At 38.9% G+C, this 21312-nt stretch overlaps 1 protein-coding gene across 2 annotated transcripts in view; it reads right to left on the reverse strand.

The window, feature by feature from the left end:
- Nucleotides 1-342: 342 nt before the first annotated feature.
- Nucleotides 343-21312, reverse strand: part of NCAM2 (neural cell adhesion molecule 2) — a 1850180-nt gene continuing 1829210 nt past the window's right edge. For both annotated transcript variants that reach the window (XM_069636393.1, XM_069636392.1), the window contains one exon: nucleotides 343-5461. In XM_069636393.1, the coding sequence (XP_069492494.1) occupies nucleotides 5350-5461 (112 nt within the window). In that variant the 3' untranslated portion in view covers nucleotides 343-5349. The remainder of the gene's footprint in view (nucleotides 5462-21312) is intronic.

Consider the following 21312-nt stretch of genomic DNA (forward strand, 5'->3'; position numbering starts at 1 on the left):
GATATACAATGGCAGAGATTTGGATATTATTTAGATTAGGATACTACGACATGGGAATGGCAAAACTGCACTCTCTCACTTGGCATGACCCTTTTTCCTTCTATCAGATTGTATGAAATGTGCAAATATTTTTTCAATTGTACTTTTTTATTTTACTATATTACATTCATGAATTGTATTTGTTAATTGCCCAAAGTCTGGGCATAGTAAATTAATAGGAACAACTGTCATGTTAATAGATGGTAAATATGAGTTGAGCATGTGTGTGTGTGTGTGTGTGTGAGAGAGCTAGAGAGAAAGAGAGAGAGAGAGAGACAACACAGGAAAATGAAACAAAGAATATACACCCCTTTTGCATTTTTATTTTTATTACAGAGATAATTTGTTGTAGCAACAGACAGGTAAAAAAGTACACTAGGATCTGAATAATACACCATTTTTGGTTACAAAAAGCAAGAATCAAGTCAAATTAAACCCAATGGTGATATGCTTTATAAACATGTACAAGAAAACATAAAAAATGTGAGCAACAAGTGCTACAAAGTGCAGAGTTTCTTGCTAAAATATATTTTTATTCAATGAAATAAATGGTCATTGGGGCATGTTTTTGCCTTGACATAATATAATTATGCCATTTTCATTCAATATCCACATGGACCTCGAAACTGTGCTGAAGCAATCTTAGAAACATGTATTTTATGGGCAATATGTATACTTTGCTTTAATCAAAGTATGACATATGCAATTTCTCATGCAGATAATTGTTCTGATTTAGCGCACAAATATGTATTTAATGTAAAATCAGTTTAAATATAATTCTTCCAGATTCTAGAAATGTGTGGTAGGAAGTATAGAAAACTGTTTTTGAAAAAGGTCATTAGACTGTTCTTTAAGTAATCAAATATCATTTGTATAGATTGTATTAATGAAATAATAAATATTTCAATGATGTGTACCTTGACATTTGTTAGTTTGTATATGTTACTGCATTTGTTTTTTTTAAGAAGCCACATCAAGATGAAAAGTATACCATACTTTTGGTGGAGTCAGGTGGGGGCCCTGATTTTATTAGATCTATCAGTGGCATTCGGCATGGTCGACCACCCCATCCTGTTCTCTCCTCTTACCCAGACAGGAATATCTGGTCAGGTACTAGCCTGGTTCACCTCATCCCTTGGGGATCGCACACAGACTCTCTCTATGCTACGTTTCCTATCTACTCCCTGTCACCTCACCTGCGGTATCCCACAGGGCTTGTCTTTGTCTCCAATCTTATTCAACATCTATATTTGGGCCCTGGTGTGTCTCATCCATTACCCACGGTCTCAACTGCTACTCATATGCCGATGACACCCAAATTCTGATCTGCCTGGATCAGGATTGGGCGGAGGTGTTGTGGCGCCTACAAGAGTTACCTGGTCACCGTTGGTGAGTCGATGGACCACAACTGGCTCAAATTGAACGGAGATAAGACAAAGGTCTTGGTGGTTGGGTGTCCTCCTGATCCCTCACTTTGGGTCTCCTCTTCCTGGCCTTCCACTCTTGGTCCGCTCCCTATACTGGTTAGTAAAGTGAAAAATCTAGCTGTTATTCTCTCAGCTTCCCTGTCTATGGCTAATCAAGTCGCAGCAGTCTGTCAAGCAGGCCATTATCAACTGAACGTTTTGAAGAAGCTGCTCCCTTTGATCCCTAAGCATCTTCGCCCTCTGGTAGTTGCGGCCCTGGTCCTATCCTGTTTAGCCTATTGTAATTTGCTGTATCTGGCCCAGCCCAAAGGTCTCACACAGCGATTACAACATCTACAAAATCTAGCAGCCGGGATGGCAACTGGCACCCCCTATGGAGCCCATATATCTCTGGTGCTACAATCACTGCACTGGCTACCTGTTGACCAGTGCATTAGATTCAAAGCCTTCTGCATAGTTCATTGGGCGCTCCATTCTCAGGGCGCTGCATTTCTTCAATCTAAATTAATTCGCTGTCACCCCAAGTGCCTGTTGCAATCCTCCTCTGCAGATCTACTTATCGTACCCAGGTGTTGATGCACAAGGGTGGGGGGTCGTGCCTTCTCCATTGTGGCTGCCAATCTATGCAATGTGCTGCCACTCTCAAAGAGGAAACTATCGAACCACCTGGCTTTTAGAAAAGTGCTCAAAACATGGCTCTTCTAGGTGTCTGTTTACATTCTTTTGTCTGAATACTGCCTACCACTCTAGCTCCAAGATACCCTTGGGTGGCCGTGCGCTCAAGAAATATACCTAACATAACATAACCTAACCATCAATTACCAAAAGCACCAATGCTTCAGCAAAGGGCATTTGCTGGAATATTCAACCTACTCTTGATATACATATGTACGTTTTCAAATGGCAAATAAAAACATATTAGTTGTCATGGTCTATCTGGAAAATATGTCAATGTTATTTTGAGGGAACAAATACATGATTTCTATCACATTATTAGCCAACATCTGATTTTCTAAGTTCTATAATGTAATTATGTTTGAATTATGCATGTAGTAGTGATGTATTGGATTCATGTACACTTAATTTAAGTCATTTTGCTAATCCAATCACATGAGAAAACTGAATGACGATCGAAAAGAAAAAACCTGACCTGTCCAATCTGCTATTTAAAATATAATTCTTTTTTGGGCAACAATAAACTCCTCTTGACAAAAGTAAAGACACGCACATCCAAATTAGTGATTAAAGCAAGTTGTTATCAATACAAGCACTGCCCCACTGACATAATTACTGAAGCAAATGCCTTATTTAAGAGTTGAAATATTATGTGTTTTTATTCTTCACTTACATGATAAAAAATCCTACTCTGAACATTAGACTCATTGTTTGTGTGTTAAGAACATGTATTCCAACTAATTAGTGCTTAGTAGAATTATAAATACAGGGTCATATGCAAGTAATGTACTGCATCACACATAAAATTACATAATTTCTTGGATAAAACCATTTTAAATTGGCATCTTTGTAAATTGGTGTTTGTGAAATGGTGAGTTTGCTAATATACATTGCCAACAATAAACTATTGTCATCATTTCAAAGATTTGCAAAATAAGAACATTAATATCAATAATGTTGACCTTTTGTTAAATGATGGCACCATTTACAACAGTTTATATGAGCACTTAAGACAATAAATGTAATATTTGTACATATTTAGTTTACAATGCAAATAAATAAGTGTTCTTTTTTCTGGTTTAACATATCTTACAAGTTACTAAAAACAATTTCCATTTTTGGAAATTTTTCAAAATATGTACAATTGTTGTGTTCACTTCTGGAGCAGGCATTTTGTTAAAAAAAAAAAAAAAACAAGGTGTTGCTCTTTTTTACCCTGGCAGAAAAATAGAAAACAATGTGTGTTCAATTACAGAAAATGTAATGTATGTATATATTTTCTGCCATACTCACATGTGATAATGTTAATAACATATTTAACAGTATTATCATTAAGTTTCAATTTTGTACAGTATTCAGAATACCATTACTGTAATTTCAACACTGTATGACATTCCACATGTAAGGAGAGTTATGCTGAATAACATATACATATCAACAGATAAATGCAGCCTAATGAGACATGAAACTAATGACTGAGTTACCCAAAATATACTATGCTTGGTGAACCTTGCATTTTGAACCCAGCTAGATTTATGTATGCATTTTGTTGTAAACAATGTCATTGCATTGATGTAACTCTGGCATTTATACAAAGGCATCTGGCACAATCTATAGTTCCAGTTTTTGAATAATTTGCAAGGCTGTTTGATCCCTCCTTGCATTAAAGTTGTTTCATTTGTTCAAAGCTATTTTTAGAGCCTTTTTGATAGATCTTAAAATATCAGGAATAATTACTAGATTATATCCATAGAATCTTAATGTCCTTCAACTTTACATTCAATATGTATTCTCCTGATATTCATCTTCCTATACATTGACATGCCCTGAAGGATTCGTGTATGTAGACTGACTCTGTGGAAGATTCCTTCCTATTGGACATTACTTTCTGCATTCAAGTTGAAGGTGATTCTTTTTTATTATCAGTAGGATAGTTCCTTGGCATTTAACACCTTCTGCCCATGTACTTAATTAACTCGTATGGCTTGACTTTCGTTTAAATATGGTATTGAATGATAATACTACTAAATAAGTGTTTGTTACAAAATCATTATTCAAAGGAAGCTTTTCCCTTTATCTAAAATGTAACCTTTTTACCATGCCAATGCAATTAGAAAATAAGTTCCAATGGCCCTCATTACGACCCTGGCGGATTTTTTCCGCCATCGGCGGACTTTTCCGCCATGGCGTAAAGTCCGTTTACGCCATGGCGGATGGCGGACTTACCGCCCCATTCCGAGGTCGGCGGGGCGGTAAGTCCCCATTGACCCATTTACCCTTCCCCATTCCCATTTCGGCCCCGTAGGGCTCAATGGGAGTGGGGAAGGCGTTAATTATGCCACCGTACATTACGGTGGCGTAATTAACACCAAGGTCCCATAGCGCCATGGATTTTTACGCCCGCAAAAAGCGGGCGGAAAAGTGACCATGGCGCTATGGGAACTCGTAGTTGGCGGTAAGGGGTCGGCACAGCTAACGCTGGCGCAAACCCCTTACCGCCAGGGTCGTAATGAGGGCCAATGTGTTTAGTGTGGGGACACATAACTTATAAAATTGGAGAAATCCACTTATGTTCAGGATTCCCTGATATTTGGCTTCCTTTTATGCAATTTGCATTTTGGGATAAAAGGCAGTTTTGCAAAGGTTCTGTTATCATACAAATTATTTGAGGAATTAATGAGGTGCAAGCATTGCCTCATTTTATTGGAATCACTCTTTAAGTAAAGACAGGCATTTCATTTAATACAACAAAACACATTCTTGAACGTGAAAGTATCCAACGTGGGGTTGGTTCAATCATCCATATCTAAAGCTAAATAAAAGTCAAATTGGAAACGATTTCTGAAATGTTAGAATACCCAACAAGTATGCAATGTGTAATCATTAAAACTGCAAGTAGGTCAACTCAAAAAAGTCAAACTGCTTAATAAATAGATGCAATTACCCATTTAATAAATGATTTTCTTCTGATTTCATGATTCTTTTCTTACAGTTTTATTATATCTGTAAAATGGAACTTCTAGCAGTGATGTATACATATAGAACAAGTACTATAGATAAAACAAAAACGGATGTTCTTTTATCATGGACATTTGCAGTTATAACTAGAATCAAAGCTTATGTTGTCCAATAGAAGATCAGCAGCAACAAATTGACCAGCGCCTTGTTCCAAACATAAATTTGTTCATGGAGTGAGCAATACTCCCCGTTATGCTTTACTGTCTTCATCTTTTCTATTTAGGATGTCATTTGAAATTTTGATGTCTATCGTATCTGGACTTAAAACTTCTTTGCCATTCTCTTCCTTCATCGGCAATTTCCTGTGAATAAAAGGAAAAAATATAATACATTTCAGAACGTTTAGTGGCACTGAAAAAACAAAAACAGTGTGTCACAGCGTTATCATCTAGCTACCAGATGTCTAGTGGAAACAGAATTTAATGATACAATAATATCATGTGTTCCTATTACACCTGCTGTTGTAAATAGAGACACACCGATATTTGCAAGCACACATTATGCTGCTGACTATTTCCTCATTTCTTCATTCATGCCAATACCATTGGCAAGCCAAAGAGGAATTCTGAAAATCGGTTTAAAAGACAAATAGATAAAAGTATCTATGATCATCTATCAACATACATTGTTTTCATACTTAAAAATGACAACCTGCATTTTGCTCTTGAAATTATGAAGTATGACGTGTCTTGCATTACAAAGGGATTTGATTTCCAAATTAGATTTGATGGGCTCTTCCTATAAAACATTAGTCTGGCATACACCCAATCGCCTACTCATTCAAACAGAGAAATACAACCTTCACAATGACCACACAACCAGTGCTGGACTTCGCACTAAGCACACGTGTCACATGCCAAGAGGGCCCCAAAGATGAGAGGTCCTCAATGCCACAAAGTCAACAATGTTTATATGTTTATTTTACAGCTGCTTTACATCAATATTGTTTTAAAAGTTCTCAAATGACCTTAGACTTTTTGATATGTGCTGGCACTCAGTCAAATCATGAACACCTCTGGATGCTTTCTTCAGTGCATATGTGTTCCTGCTGGCAGTTAATCAGAGCAATGCATAGAGAATAAAGCTATACTAAAATTGAAATTCTAAATGAATAGGAAGTGAATACTACCACTTTATGGTTTTATATGGACAAAACATCACGAATAACAAATATTAGTCCTATTTTTAGTTTGGTGCCCTGGATCCCCACCTGCAGTCTTGACTCTGATTGCATGTAGCAATAATAAAAAAAAGCAGAACTGTTCTTCCAATACATTCTTTTGTGAAAGTGTTCTTAATCACCATTAGATTATACCGCAATGTGAACAATCCCAGAATATCAGACCTCAAGTTTCCACTAGATTTAAATACTAGCATCAAAATGCTGTTTGCTAAACGGCTCAAAATGGAATAATGTGGTCCTAATAACCTGGTGTCAGGTGGCAACTCTGTTTTTGAAAATAAAATATATAATGCAGAGGAATCCCCATACATTCTCAAAAGTGACCAGTTTTAGAGTATTGTGTAACATATATTATACATAGTGAAACTCTATGAGCAAACAGGACTGGTTAAAGTGGCATGGGTGGTGGAAGTAATGTTCAAGCATATGTCACTACTTTACTTGGCCTCACTGGTTCAGATATCCAGGTGAGCAAATGAATCTTTCTAAAGTAGAAAATAACTCTGAAGTTGTTCCATGGTATGTGTAAAAATCCATCTATTACAAAGGCTGTTCTTTGCATTGTGGTTGTTGCATTTTACTAACTAGCAATTCACCCAAGATTTGTCCTGCATCTATCAGGAATGCAGTTGTATCTCCTCTAATCATATCTATTTGCCACTTATTTAAAAATAGTTATAGTCATATTAAATTGTCATGACACAATACTTAAAATTGGTGTAATTTCTGCTGGGATGTGATTGGCTTTTCCCAGTGTGATAGTGTGATGTGTTCTATTAGACACTGCTTAAGTGATATGGTAGAAATAGCTATTTGTCTACTTTACTCTACACAGCTGCTGTTCTTAGTCACATAGGGCCTCATTACGACCCTGGCGGAGTGGGTTTACGCCAGCGGTATTCGCGGCGGACCCTTCCGCCCTACTACGAGTTCCCGTAGCGCCATGGAGCCGTTTTCCGCCTGGTTTTTCCGGGCGGTGAAATCCATGGCGCTACGGGACCTTGTTGTTAATTACGCCACCGTATTTTACGGTGGCGTAATTAACGCCTTCCCCACTCCCATTATACCCTATGGGGCAAAAATGGGAATGGGGAAGGGTAAAATGGGGATTGGGGATTTACCGCCCCGCCAAGGTCGGAATGGGGCGGTAAATCCGCCAACCCCCATGGCGGTATTGGCAGCTTTCCGCCGTGCTCCATGGTGCATATTGCACCACGATCTCCGCCAGGGTCGTAATGAGGACCATAGTCTACTAATTAACACATTTGTGATGTCATCTTTGATGTCCTGGGATTTAGTCTTTGCAATGTACAGAGGTGGCACGATTTATGGTTGTTTAGCGTACCATAACTGGCAAATTTCTGAATTTTTCGGTTTTACTCGTAACCATAACGTCCCTTTAACAACGTTTTTTCAGTGAATTTCATGGATTTTTGTTAGTGCAACTTAACCATAACGTCCCTTTAACAAAATGTTTTAGTGAATTTCATAGATTTTTAGTAATGGCCCTTTAATCTGAAACAAGTTCCCTATATAATATGACACCCCCATATGTCAGATATGGAATCCGGGCACAGCGCGGTAGTCTGTGGATGTCGGGCGGCATTTATAAGCCTCAAAATCATAGGGAAGAACCAAAAAAGATGTACCCAGCAATGAACAAACAGATGTACAAAAATTACAACTAATGTCTACAACATGCAATTATATCTTTTTGAAAAAACACCTATGTTGCAAAATGCTAATTTGTTTTTTATTTAACAATCATCACAATGTAATACACCAGTGTTAAACCCTAACTGCACACTTCATATAATCTCCGTACTACAACTCTACATACAGATTGAGATACACCAGGTGGTTATTGGACAACAGATTCTCAGTATATAGTAAGTGCATTGTATTTATTTCTCTATTATTAGCTTTCATGATATAAACATGTGTTATAAGACAGAAGACCTTTTTTCTCACAGAAATGGCAAGCACACTTCAATGGTTAGAGGAGAAATTCCCAAAGGATAAGTGAGTGACGATAACATCTCCAATGATATACAATAGATATTTTAATGTAAACAAATAATGTATGTTGTACACACTTTACTAAAATTATAATTTCTATTTTTCTTACAGTACACAGTTTTCATGAAGAAACCACACCCCATTTGAATTATACCCAATCCCAAGAAGCACAAATGGAAGCCCTATCCCCAACTGTAACTAATCAAATCATGAACTTGTCCAACAAATTAGATGAGCTTAGTAATGATTTGAAATAACTTTCATAGTATGTGAAACATCTCACCTCATAATTATTGTACATTTCGATACCCCATCTCTTTCTTGGATAAATATATTTGTGTACTAAACATGTTTTGTCTATTGTTGTGTGATATTCCCTTCTTTTTTAAAAGCCCCATTATGTGTCCATGGACATTACGCTGTTCGAGTTGTCCGCACTCAAAATGGAGGATGTCCGGACATGTCTGTTTTCCCATGATGCATGTTTAATTAGTCCACGGACACCGTGCCTGTTCTATGGACACCCAGTGCAACCATGCTGCAATTCCTGCTTGGAGGGTGTCCATGGATGCCTGTCAGGCCAGCGGATGTCCCCGGATGGCATCATGTGACTGCATCTGCACAGTGTGACAGGGCTTCCGCGAACAGTGTGCGTGGTTGCGGACAGTTTAAAAGTGTTCTTCCAGCGAATCTAGGGTGTTTCAAGCAGACATATTATCCTTGCACAGCTCCTAGACACATTCTACACTGATCCTGCAAACATTTTGCCACTTTTTAAGAACTTTTTGTCACTTTGTAGCCCCACCTTTTACTTTTCCTCATTCTCTATCGAGTGCATCTTGCAGCACCTGCGTTGCAGAACTTTCTTTGTGGACAGTGGACAGCATCATAGCATCTGCTATGGTCACTTCTGCTCCCTAACCACCCCCAACACCACCACCATCACCATCTATAGGGCATGGACATGGGAACAGGCACGATGATGACAATCAAGAGGAAGACGAAGAGGAGATAGTGGGAGTGCCTAATTCCAGCACCTGCGGTGAGTCCTGGGTGTGGCGTTTCTTTAAGACCATGGGTTTGATCCTGAAGGCAAAGGCTACCCATGTTGAATACATTAAGTTGCACTGAGAAAGGCTGTTCATTTTTCAGGGAAGTTCAGGCTATCTTCCTCTGCGCCATCTTCTTCTCCCATTCCTGCCAGCACAGAGGGTACTCCTGTGGGGCAGAGAATCCCACCATCCTCCTCACAAGCCATTTGGGATGCTGTAGATCCTTACGTTTCGAGGGTCACAGTGTGCTGGATGTACTGCGACACACTGCTCTGCGGGGGGAACAGTTTTGCTATGCTTTTGAGGCAGTTGTCAAAGAACATGAGAAACTGTGCCCCCTAACTTAAATTTAAGGCACACCAAACACCTTCCCTTGTCCACCTGCCCCTCCATCTCTGTGCTTGGTATCCCTTCCCGTCCCCACCTTAACTTTCCTCCGGTGCAACAAAAATAAATAAATACAAAATGAAACAATACACAAAAAACGGTTCCTTTATTTGAAATTCTGAAATGTATTTATTTATTGTGTGATCTAGCTTCGACCACTGAAACTTTACACACATCAATAAAACAACAATAAAAACTCATATATAAAATACAATTCCTAAAATTCCATGCTAAAAGAATTGTGAATCTAAAATACTTTTACACAATTCATCCTGATATTTTCATATAAAATACAATACAATTCCTAGAATTTAGTTTTACAGAATCTATCTGTGTGCTTTTTACAAAATGTATGATAGTAATCAACAGTTGACCAGTAGGCTCAGTAAGACATTTCCACCACAGAATTTCCCATGTAAACAAGGGTCTAGATTAAAAAAAAAAATATTCAAAAATGTCATTCCGCAGTTTATCCAGGGCTGGACATACAATAATGACATGCTTAATAGTCTCAATACTATTCTGGCAAAAGCAGCATACCCGTAGTTCCTTCGCCAATCCATTTCTTGCACCAAGGACATAGTTAGTTAGCATCAAATGTAATTTAACATGCAGCCAACACTCCCTTGCTTGTTTGGATGGTTATCTTCTCATACATTTCTGGATTTGATTGTATGATTTAATATGCCAAGAGAAATGAGAGAAGATCCAAATCTACCAACAGTATACCATTTGCTTCCTGAGTAACTAAAACAGCTTGCATCCACGAATTCAGAGGTGAGCAATCGCCCATCCTAAAAAGAGCATTAAGGTGCACAAAAAGGGAAAAATCAGGAGAGTACAAAATACTTCTAGCTAAAAGAATCCTACGTCAAGTCACGAATACTTTTAAAGTAACACACCCCAGGATAATATGTAAGACCACCATAGGGGTACCTACTAGATGTGCCAGCACTTGCTTCCACATAAGTGAATCAAGCCTGGGCCAAAGTAGTCACTCTTCTCACACCTCTGCTCCATAGATCAAATTTGGGACCAGGATTTGGTTGTATATTTTTAGAACTGGTAAGAGGGAGAAACAACCATATTTCCTATCCAAAATGTGCAATTCTGATGCAGCTGCAATAGCTTTGAGCTTATGTGCCTGATTTGCTAAACCAAGAGATGCTTATGTTCTTAAAACAACACCTATATGTTTAAATTCTGAGACCACCTCCAATCTAGAACTATTTATGAACCACACTGGCAGGGCCTTGCATCCAGGTGCCCTGCATTCATTAATAACACATATCCTGGATTTATGGACATTCATGTCCAAGCCCGAATCACCAAAAAGTCAGCCATAGATTTGAAAGATCTACTGGGGTTCTGTAAACAAGGACAACATCATCCGCATGCAGCAGATATTGCATCCTCAAAGTGCCCAAGCTAGGGGGGTTAGACACAGCAAGGGCAAAAGCTTTATCAATGCCAAGAATGTAAAGATTCAACAAAAAGATGGCCAATACACACCCCTGGCATAACCCCCACTCAACATATATCCAGCCCGAGAGAGATCCAGTCTGATCCAACTTAATCCTAATTCTGATATCAGTATTTAGATGTTCCAGAATTTTAACCAGGGTTTTGGGACACTTCCATGCTCTTAACATCGCTCACAGCATGGAGCGATCAACACAATCGTAAACTTTGTCACTATCCAAGAAAGCCGATACAAGGTACCTTTCTTCTCGATTGTCTGGCTAGTCCGAAGTTTGATCAGCAAGCATTTCAAAGATGTACTAGTTCCCTTGCAGAAGCCTGACTGGTTTGGATCAAACCTACCAGAGATTTCGGGCCATTGTTCAAGGGCCCGCAATAGAAACCATGAAAAGATGTTACAGGAGGCATCAAGAAGGGAGATTGGGCGGTAATTAGAAGGTTCTGACCTGTCTCCCTTCTTGAAGATCACAGCTACTATTGCCTCGTTCCAAGTATTGGGAAATTGATAAGTAGCAAGGATTTTCTGAAAAAGAACTAAGAGGACCCTTACCCACAGCTGTAGAGCTGATTCCAAGGTAAGAATGGATAGGCCATCAGGCCCTGGTGCATTGGCAAACTTACCCCTTTTTATAGCCAACAAAATACCCCTGATGTCTATGTCAAGAAGCTAACGTGATAGCGGCCCATCATGGATGTTGTTACACTGTATCGAAGAGAAAACCACTGAAGACAGAGCAGAGTACAATTTTCCAAAATAAGTTTCCCAAATTGAGCCAGGGGTGGGCTGTAACTGCATGATAGATTACACCCCCCGCACTCTTATTAGTTTCCAGAAACATGAGGAGTCCTTTTTTGGCCAGAGTGGATAACATGTGCTTGGCGTCTCTTTGAAACAATATGTGCCTAAAACACCTCACCCAATTTCGGTAGGCTAACTTTAATTTCCTAATGATAGGAGTTCCAGTTTCACCCTACTTCCTTGTTTGCCGAATCTCTCTTCTGAGTTGTTTCTTTCTAGAGCTGATCATGATATTATATTTAGGAGCCAGAGGTGCACTTCTCAAGGACCCAGCTGGATATTTTACGGAAATGAGCCCTTGAAGCACAAACTGTACATGAGAACCAAAAGACTGTGGCATAATTGAAGAGAAGACACCATTAGTCAAATCCTGACCCACTTTAATGTTGAAGCAATTAGATATTTGCCACAAAATCACATGATCTCTAGGTCTAACCTTAGTTGAAACAAAATCATCTGCCCCTACAGTAGGCACACATAACCCTCTGAACAAAATAAAAAATTGGGAGTGATTGCTACACTCATTGCCCACCACTTCAAAGTAGTTGGTTTTACAAACTGAACTTACAAAACATTTCACTGTATTTCACTGTATTTCAATTTTTCTTCTCACTTTCACAATAACTGCTTCAAAGCATTTTGAATGTTTTCCACACAAATCTGATTACCCACATCAGTTAGATGAACTCCATCTCGCCGAAATATGTTGGCCCTATCAAATATAATGTTCTCATTATGAAACAATGTCATACGAACATCGCAAACAAAAGCACACACAGCTTCATTGACGTTATGCTTCACTTTTTTCCATTTGTGGAGCATTCATATTTGTCTCGGCACAATGCCTGAACCTTTTTTTTTTTTAATTATGTAACATTTCCTTCAACATTCCCAATGTGTCTTCCACTGTAAACTGCAATGATAATGAAATTCCAGTCACGTTCCCCAAACTGAATGATAATAATGTCTGAATGTTTCAATTGAACCATATTTTCACAAAATGGGAGCAAGTCAACCCACTTCATGGCTCAAACTCCATACCAGAATACTTCCAACTCAGGGAATTCAAGCTTTTTGGCTACTTCATAATGCTCAGCATACGCCTTCACCCAGTTGACCTAAGATTGCTCCAAAATCCAAACTCTCTGCCTGCTGAAAGACATTGTCATTGCCATTGTCATTGCCATTTTCAATCCTCTCTCAACTCCTACTAACATAACTCCTGCTACCCTCTCTTCCTATATACCACACCCAGGAAACCTGATTGGTTGTTCCTCCGATGTCCGTGGACACCTCAACTGCCCGTGACCCAACAGTCCCCTTTCCATGCCATGCAACCTCAAAAGACCCAGATGTGGCACGTGCTATCCACGGACTACGACATGGTTGGTGGATGTCGCAGCCAGTCAAAGGGCGGGGAGGGGGGATGAAACACAATTTAAGTAATTTATTCTGGTGACTTTGAAAATAACCTTTTATATTTTTCTGGGGGTTTGTTACCAGCCACCTTTTTCCCCCTTTATTTTGCTTTTATCTATAGTAGTACTGTACACTCTACATCTCTGTTTACAATTACCTTACAGGAACTTCTTCAATGCCTTCCTAAGATTGGAAAGGGAAATTGCATGTCCAACATCTGTGAAGTGATCTTCATCATGACAAAAATATTGACACTATCAGAATTTATATTACAATTCGGAAAACATGACATTCCTTCAGCATTTAAAAAAGCAGATACACCTTGTTTTGACAATCTGCCTTGATTCTTCAATTGAGGACTGAAAAGGTTTTTTGGACATCTCCATGTTCGCCTTTGATTTATGTCTGAAAAAATTATCTGAGCAGCAGGAAACAGTTGCATTAGGCTTTTAAAGAAATTCTTCAGCACAACTTGCAAAGACACCGGAGTCACAAACTGTCCCCTCCAAAATACACAATCACAATGTCTGGACATTTAAAGCTTTCCCAGTTTAAGCCACAAACTGCATAATAGACAACTCCCACTTCTGCAAATCCAATATTTCCAAGGATGCCAACTATTATCAGCATACACCTTCAATAAATGAAATGATGGGCCTCATTACAACCCAGGCGTTAAGGGTTTAACGGCGCCGTCGGCGCCGTTAACCCTTAACGCCTGATTACCATTTTAACGCCTGCTTTTAGCAGGCGTTAAAATGCAAGGCGCTAACCCGCCTTGGTGCTAATTACAGCACCGTAATTTATGGTGCCGTAATTAGCGCCTTCCCCACTCCCAATATGCCCTATGGGGCAAAAATGGGAATGGGGAAGGGTAAATGGGGAATGGGGATTTACCGCCCCACTCTCCTTGGAATGGGGCGGTAAATCCGCCATCCACCATGGTGTAAACAGAGTTTACACCATGGTGGTAAAGTAGGGAACTTACCGCCTGGGTTGTAATGAGGCCTGATGAGTCCTTCAGAACCCCCACAGTCTGCCTTCTCAAACACATAGCTATAGCCATTGTTACTGTTGTCACAACTCCTGCAAATAAAACTCCTAGTACCCTCTCTTCCTGTACACCTCCCCCGAAAACCTGATTGGCTAATCCCCACAGTCCCCTTTCCATGCCAGGCATCCACAAAAGACCTGGATGTGGCAGTGCTGTCCATGGAATACAGCACTGTCCACAGACCTCTAACACAAGGCAGCCCTTCTACCCTTTCCACTTTCATGTTCTCAACACCCCCTCATTGACTGCTTTCAAAGAGTCACACAACTAGCCACCAATCACATCCAAAACCTCGACACTTAACCCTGTCATCTCACTTCAACACTTTAGATGTTCAAAGGTACAAAACTTCTATTTACAAATTCAACATGATCTGCATCTAGTGAAACATAGTACATGTTTGCTTATATTAAAAAACATGTTTTCTTAAACTCTTTAAAAAAATATATGTGTGAAGGGTTCATGCTACCTATCCTGTAATTGGCTTTTCAATAAGCATATTCTCTTTTTTAACCACTCTAGCAAATGCCATGCATTGTAGCATTCACCACCTGCTCACAAAAAGCAGCAACCAATTACAATGGTCTGCTCATCCAAATGTTTCTATGTACAATCTTTGTGATGAAAGTTAAAAAATGCATATGTGCATGTATAGCAGCACTTTGTCACTGTATCATAAAATAGAGGAAAAGCATATACAATAGGTCATGTTAAGTGGCACTTAGTGTATGCCATTTTAATTTGTTGACAGCACATGCATGAAACCCAACATCATCCATTCAATCTGCAGGTGCTTATTAAGTCTTTCTTTTTTCCATTGCATTCTGTCACTTTCAATTCCACTTCTCCCATTTTAAAACTCAACCTACAAGTCCCAGAATGCAAAAAAAACATGACTGAACTTCAAGATTCAAAACTGTCACATGTACATCAAATAAACATATGAAATCCTGAGCTTTTCAAAATATTTTTTGGGAAACATTTTTTAGAAAGTAACAAAAAATGCATATCTGCATTTAAAGCACCACTTTCTCATATTTTCATAAAATAACTAACATCAGATCAAATAGATGTGTACACTATTTGTAATTGGCACTCAGTGTGTGCCAGTTTAATATATTGACAGTACATCTATACTTCTAACATAACCCATTCATATCTTCCACTGTTTATGCAGTCCTACTTTTTTCTCTACATTCTGTGACTTCTATTCCAACTTTCACATTGGTAAAAATCGAACTATGAGTCCCATAATGCAAACAAAAATGATAGGACTACATTAACACCTACACATTAGAATACATCATGTTGGCAATTACGCATATATTTCTAACATATAAACTTCCACGCACCAACTGCCACTTGAACATGCACTACAACACTTTTCCATCCACTTTTCTTCTCTGTAACAAAATGTTACAGAGCTTCTACAAATGCACATATGCATTTCTTAACTTTCAAGAAAATGCTCCTAAAAGCAACCATTTTTAACTGTCCACCATTTTTATTAACTTTTTCCCCACCACTCCTCCTTCCATTCTAAATATGTACCTTGCTCACTAAAAGTATTTTGCCATTACACACATATGATATGATATGGCATTTATAACGCGCCTATACACAAGTGTTTTAAGGAGCAATGAGGCAAGGGAGGGGGATCAGAGGGAAGACAGACAATGATCCTACTAGGCCAGGTAATAATCAGATTGCGCAAGTACATGGGAAGGGAGAAGAGGGAAAGTGCAGGGGGTTGGGGGACAGTGCAGTACATGGGATAATAGAATAAATAACAATAAGTAAAGTAAGGCCAGCAGGTGGCAAGGATAACTGCAGGCATCATGTGTCAAGTGCTGGTAGAGGGACTGTAGGGATACATTAAACAGTCCCCAAATGCGGGGGTTGACAGGAAGACTGTGCAGGTGTGCGACTGGTGGGGGAGGGCACGTGGGCCACACTTCTGAGGATGGCCAGGTATCCAGTGCAGTTTCAGTTTCTGCCAGGAAGTCAGCAGGGGAGAGCAGGAGAAAAAGCAGAAGCAAAGAGAGAGGTTTTGATGTGCTTCAGGCACCAGAGACAATTCTCCTCAAGTTTCAGGGAGGCAGGGAGGCTTTTCCAGAGGGAGGCCACAGCTGAAGAAAGAGATCTGCCACCAACTCATTGCTTGGAGAAGCAACTGACCCTTAGGGAGTTGGAGGCGGATGAGCGAAGAGCTTGAGAAGGAAGATATTTAGAAAGAAAGAGTTGAAGGTATTGAGGCCCCCATCCCCAGAAGGCCTTGTGGACAATGCAGAGGGTTTTGAACGTAATCTTTGCAGCCACTGGGAGCAAGTGCAGAGATTTCAGTCCTGGAGAGATATGATCCCTGGCCTTGAGGCCAAGGACAAGTCTTGCAGTCCTGTTCTGGATGAGTTGCAGAGGACGAAGCGTAGAATCAGGCAGATTTAGAAAGAGACTGTTGCAATAGTCCAGCCTAGAGAGAACCAAAGCTCTGGAGAGTTTTAAGGTGTCACTTTGGAAATTGGACCCAAATATTGCTATATTGGGTAAGTATGATATTAGTCAGTTGTAGTAAAATAGCATGCCATGGTAACACCCCATGAAATTCACTGAAAAAACTTTGTTAAAGGGGCGTTATGGTTAAGTTGCACTAAGGAAAACCTATGCAATTCAATGAAAAAACGTTGTTATAGGGACGTTATGGTTAAGTTGCACTAATAAAAACCAATGAAATTCAATGAAAAAACTTTGTTAAAGCAAAAAACCCAGAAATATGCCATTTATGGTAAGCTAAGCAACCATAACTCTCAGCGCCACTAACTAAGACTAACACCAAGGACATCAAAGATGACAACACACATGTCATTGATGACATCACTGATGACATCACATGTGAAATTTGTTTTGATGAAAAGTACCTACAAGGGGTTGTGTTTATATTGTTGGTAACAAGATGTCAGGGGTGATCGGGAAACCTATCATGAACTACTTAATCTATTAAGGAATGTACTCATCTAAAATCCTTGCATTGGAGTGTTGCTAATACAGAAACCTAATCATATATAAACAGAGGCAATGACTGCAGCATGAACCATAAAAGTACAATATTTATAATCTAGTAATATCGGATAGTACAATAATGAATGCTACGTTATCAGAGATTTGCGTAATGTTAAACATGTAATTACTAGCTAACAATTCAAGATTTACAAGACTTGTGCTAGTACAAACAATACCTCTGAAGAACCACAATGCATACTAATCAGAGGCACATACTGGGAAACTAAAGTAAGCAAGAAAGAAACAGCATCATCAGAAAATCTTAATAACATTCAACTTTATCTTCATGTATACAAATGAATTGTGTGTTTGAGGCCTGTTCATTTCCACATGTATGTGCACCATGAGCTGAGACCAAACCCTAAGGAAAGTACTTTAAGAACATATGACAAGGTAAATGTCTATATATATATATTGCACCTTTTCAATTTTAATATTCTGACTATCAGTGAACAAAACCAACTGGCCTATATATGTTAGTGAACAAAAACAAGTGGCCCAGATATGTGATGTCATCAGTGATGTCATCAATGACATTTGTGATGTCAACTTTGATGTCCTGGGTGTTAGTCTTAGCAGTACACAGTGGTGGCATGAGTTATGGTTGCTTACCTAACATAAAGCCGGTAAAGTGGCACAGTGAGTAGAGCCCTCACTTTGACATCCGTGCAGAGCCTGCTAACGCAGGTTCGAATCCCGGCGGGGCCAAACTCAGCCTTTCATCCTTCTGAGGTCAATAAATGAGCACCACACACCGTGGGTAATAATAAGCAGCGCTCAGATACCTGAGTGTTTGTAGCGCTATATAAGTGCCAAATTATTATTATTATTATAATAACTGGCACATTTCTGGGTTTTTCTGTTTCACTTGTAACCATAATGTCCCTTTAACAAAGTTTTTTCATTGAATTTCATACGTTTTTCTTAGTGCAACTTAACCATAACGTCCCTTTAACAAAGTTTTTTTCATTGAATTTCATAGGTTTTTATTTTTGCAACTTAACCATAACGTCCCTTTAACAACGTTTTTTCAGTGAATATATACCCCATAGAAACACAGTTGGGGCATATATCTGTATCCATCCATGATGTGAAGACCTTTAATAATCTCTTTTCCTTGGAATCTGAAAGCCTCAAGTCCAGCAATGTCCCTGATTCTGAGTGGGACATATCATATTTTCAAACTAACTGGATAGGAAACAACAAGCTGAAACTTAAATCCAGATTTAATCCAATCTTTAACCCTGGCGGGAATATTGAGGCTTTTCAAGATTTAGTTATCAATGACCTTAAGAGAATAAGAAGGAGGAGAACTTTCAACAAATACAATCTCAATCACCAAGAGAAGCAACATTAATCAAGTTGTGTTCACTTCCGGATCGCATCATTAAACCCTCGGACAAAGGCACAGATATTGTGATTATGAACAGTTCTAACTATATCAGGGAGGCTGATAGGCAACTCAATGATCATGCCAGCTATGCTATACTGAAAAAGGATCCTACTGAGGACATGATTGAAAAACTTGCTCAGCTCCTAAAAAGTGGTTAGACAAAAGTTTACTGGATGAAGATTTGTGAACATATTTGCATCCTACCTTTCCAGTTATACCTACTATTTACTTTCTGCCTGAACTTCATAAAAACATGGTAAAATTGCCAGGCAGACACATTTTCACCCTTTGCGGAGCTTTGCTTGAAAACATCTCCAAATTTGTGGATGAAACCTTGATATCTTTTGTCACCACCTTGCCTTTGTATCTGAGGGATACTAAAGATGTTTTGAACAAAATAGATGGCATTCCTTGAGAACCAACTTTTTTACTTGCCACTCTAGATGTGGTTTCCCTCTATACATCTATTAAGCACAGAGATGGATTAAAAGCATATGAGCATTTCTTACACACCAAATCTGTGAACTATTTGGAACATAGCAAAATGATCCTGGAAATGATAAGTCCATGTTTAAACAATAACACATTTCTTTTCAAACAAGAGTTTTTTATTCAACTCCAGGGGACTACTATGGGCTCTACCTTTGCCCCCCATATGCCAATCTAACAATGGGTTGGTGGGAAATATTTGAGGTGTGGCATCCAAAGAATAGTAAATACACCAATAAGATTGCTCTGTGGTTGAGGTATAATAATGACCTTTTCATCGCCTGGGATGGTACTCTATCTGAATGACAGGAGTTTGTGAAAATTCTTAATGTTAACCAACTCAACCTACATTCACTGAAAGTCACAGTAAGACTGATATTGTATTTTTAGACAGTCAAGTGACAGTGGCACAAGATGATTTGGTTACAGAGCTGTATAGGAAACCAACTAGCTCTAACATACCTCTCCATAACAAAAGTAATCATCCTATGGCCCTCAAATGGAGCACACCCTACGGTGAATTCATTCGTATCAGAAGAAGTTGCTCTAAGATCGAACATTTTGATACTGAATGTGCATTTATGGCTGACAAATTCAAACAGCGTGGGTATCCCAAAGAATTCCTTGAAAGAGCCTATATGAAAGCCGGTGAGTTAGACACCTCTCAAACTGGACTGATTGAGCAAGGTTTGCGGCTGATTTTGACCTATGGCAATGGAGCGTGTGCCATACGACGGATCCTCAGTAAACATTGGCACGTGCTAAAACTGGATGAACACCTAAACAGGGTACTAGGCTAAAGAGTTAACATTACCTATCGAAAATCTGCCTTGCTCAAGGATAATCTTGTATCCAGCTATATGAGACCTATTGCCATCTCACAAGCTGAAAGTTGGCTAACAACTCGTGTTTCAGGATTTTTTAGATGTACTAAATGCAAGGCCTGCCAATTCGCCGCCAGAATTACATGTGATACTGCCTATGTGGTTTGCATCCTCTGCTGCTCTTGTGGCAAATGGTATGTGGGCAGCACCAAGGGCAAACTAAAATTGCAGATCTTACAACACATTCGGTCTATTAAAAATGTAGATCCCACTTACCCAATGGCAATGCATTTTAAGAAAATACATGGCAGCAAATTGGAGAGTTTTGTATTTTTTGGTATACAATCAATCCCTGATCCACCTAGAGGTGCAATAGAGAATTGCTCCTGAGACAATGTGAAACTAAATGGATTTTAGATTTCAACACAAAATATCCCAAAGGACACAATCTCTATGAGGAATTATACACGTTCTTGGTCCCTCTTTTTCTCTTCTTTCTGTTTTTTTCTCGATGGTAAAAAAACTTTTTTTTCATGGTTAAAATGTTTTCATAATATTTATTCCTTATGGTAAATCGTTTTCATTTCATTCATTTCTGCTCTGGCTTTATGTTTTGTGTTTTGTCTTGAGCAGTTCTAAGCCATTCTTCTGCTTAATTCTTATTATGGGTACTATTCTCATTGCCTTTCTCTATGTTGTCTGTTCTTGTTGAGGGGTTGCTTTTATTGTACCTTATTGGGATTTTTTTTAAACAGTGGTAGAAATAACCTTTTCCTGTATATCATATTTCGATGTGTTTGGAGACATTCTGAAGTTTCTTTATGATAATGAACATGTTTTAGATTTTTTTAGTTTGTGTTTTCTTGCATGTGTTACTGTTATACAGCTATTATCTATAGCAGCTGCTGTTTAATATTGATTCTTATCTTGAAAAATTAAGCATTGTATCTTATGTGTTGGATTATGTGTATTTGCACAAGTATTTGTATCCAAAT

Source organism: Ambystoma mexicanum, chromosome 7p (genome assembly GCF_040938575.1).
Source record: "Ambystoma mexicanum isolate Mex_15411 chromosome 7p, UKY_AmexF1_1, whole genome shotgun sequence".
Taxonomy (NCBI): Eukaryota; Metazoa; Chordata; class Amphibia; order Caudata; family Ambystomatidae; genus Ambystoma; species Ambystoma mexicanum.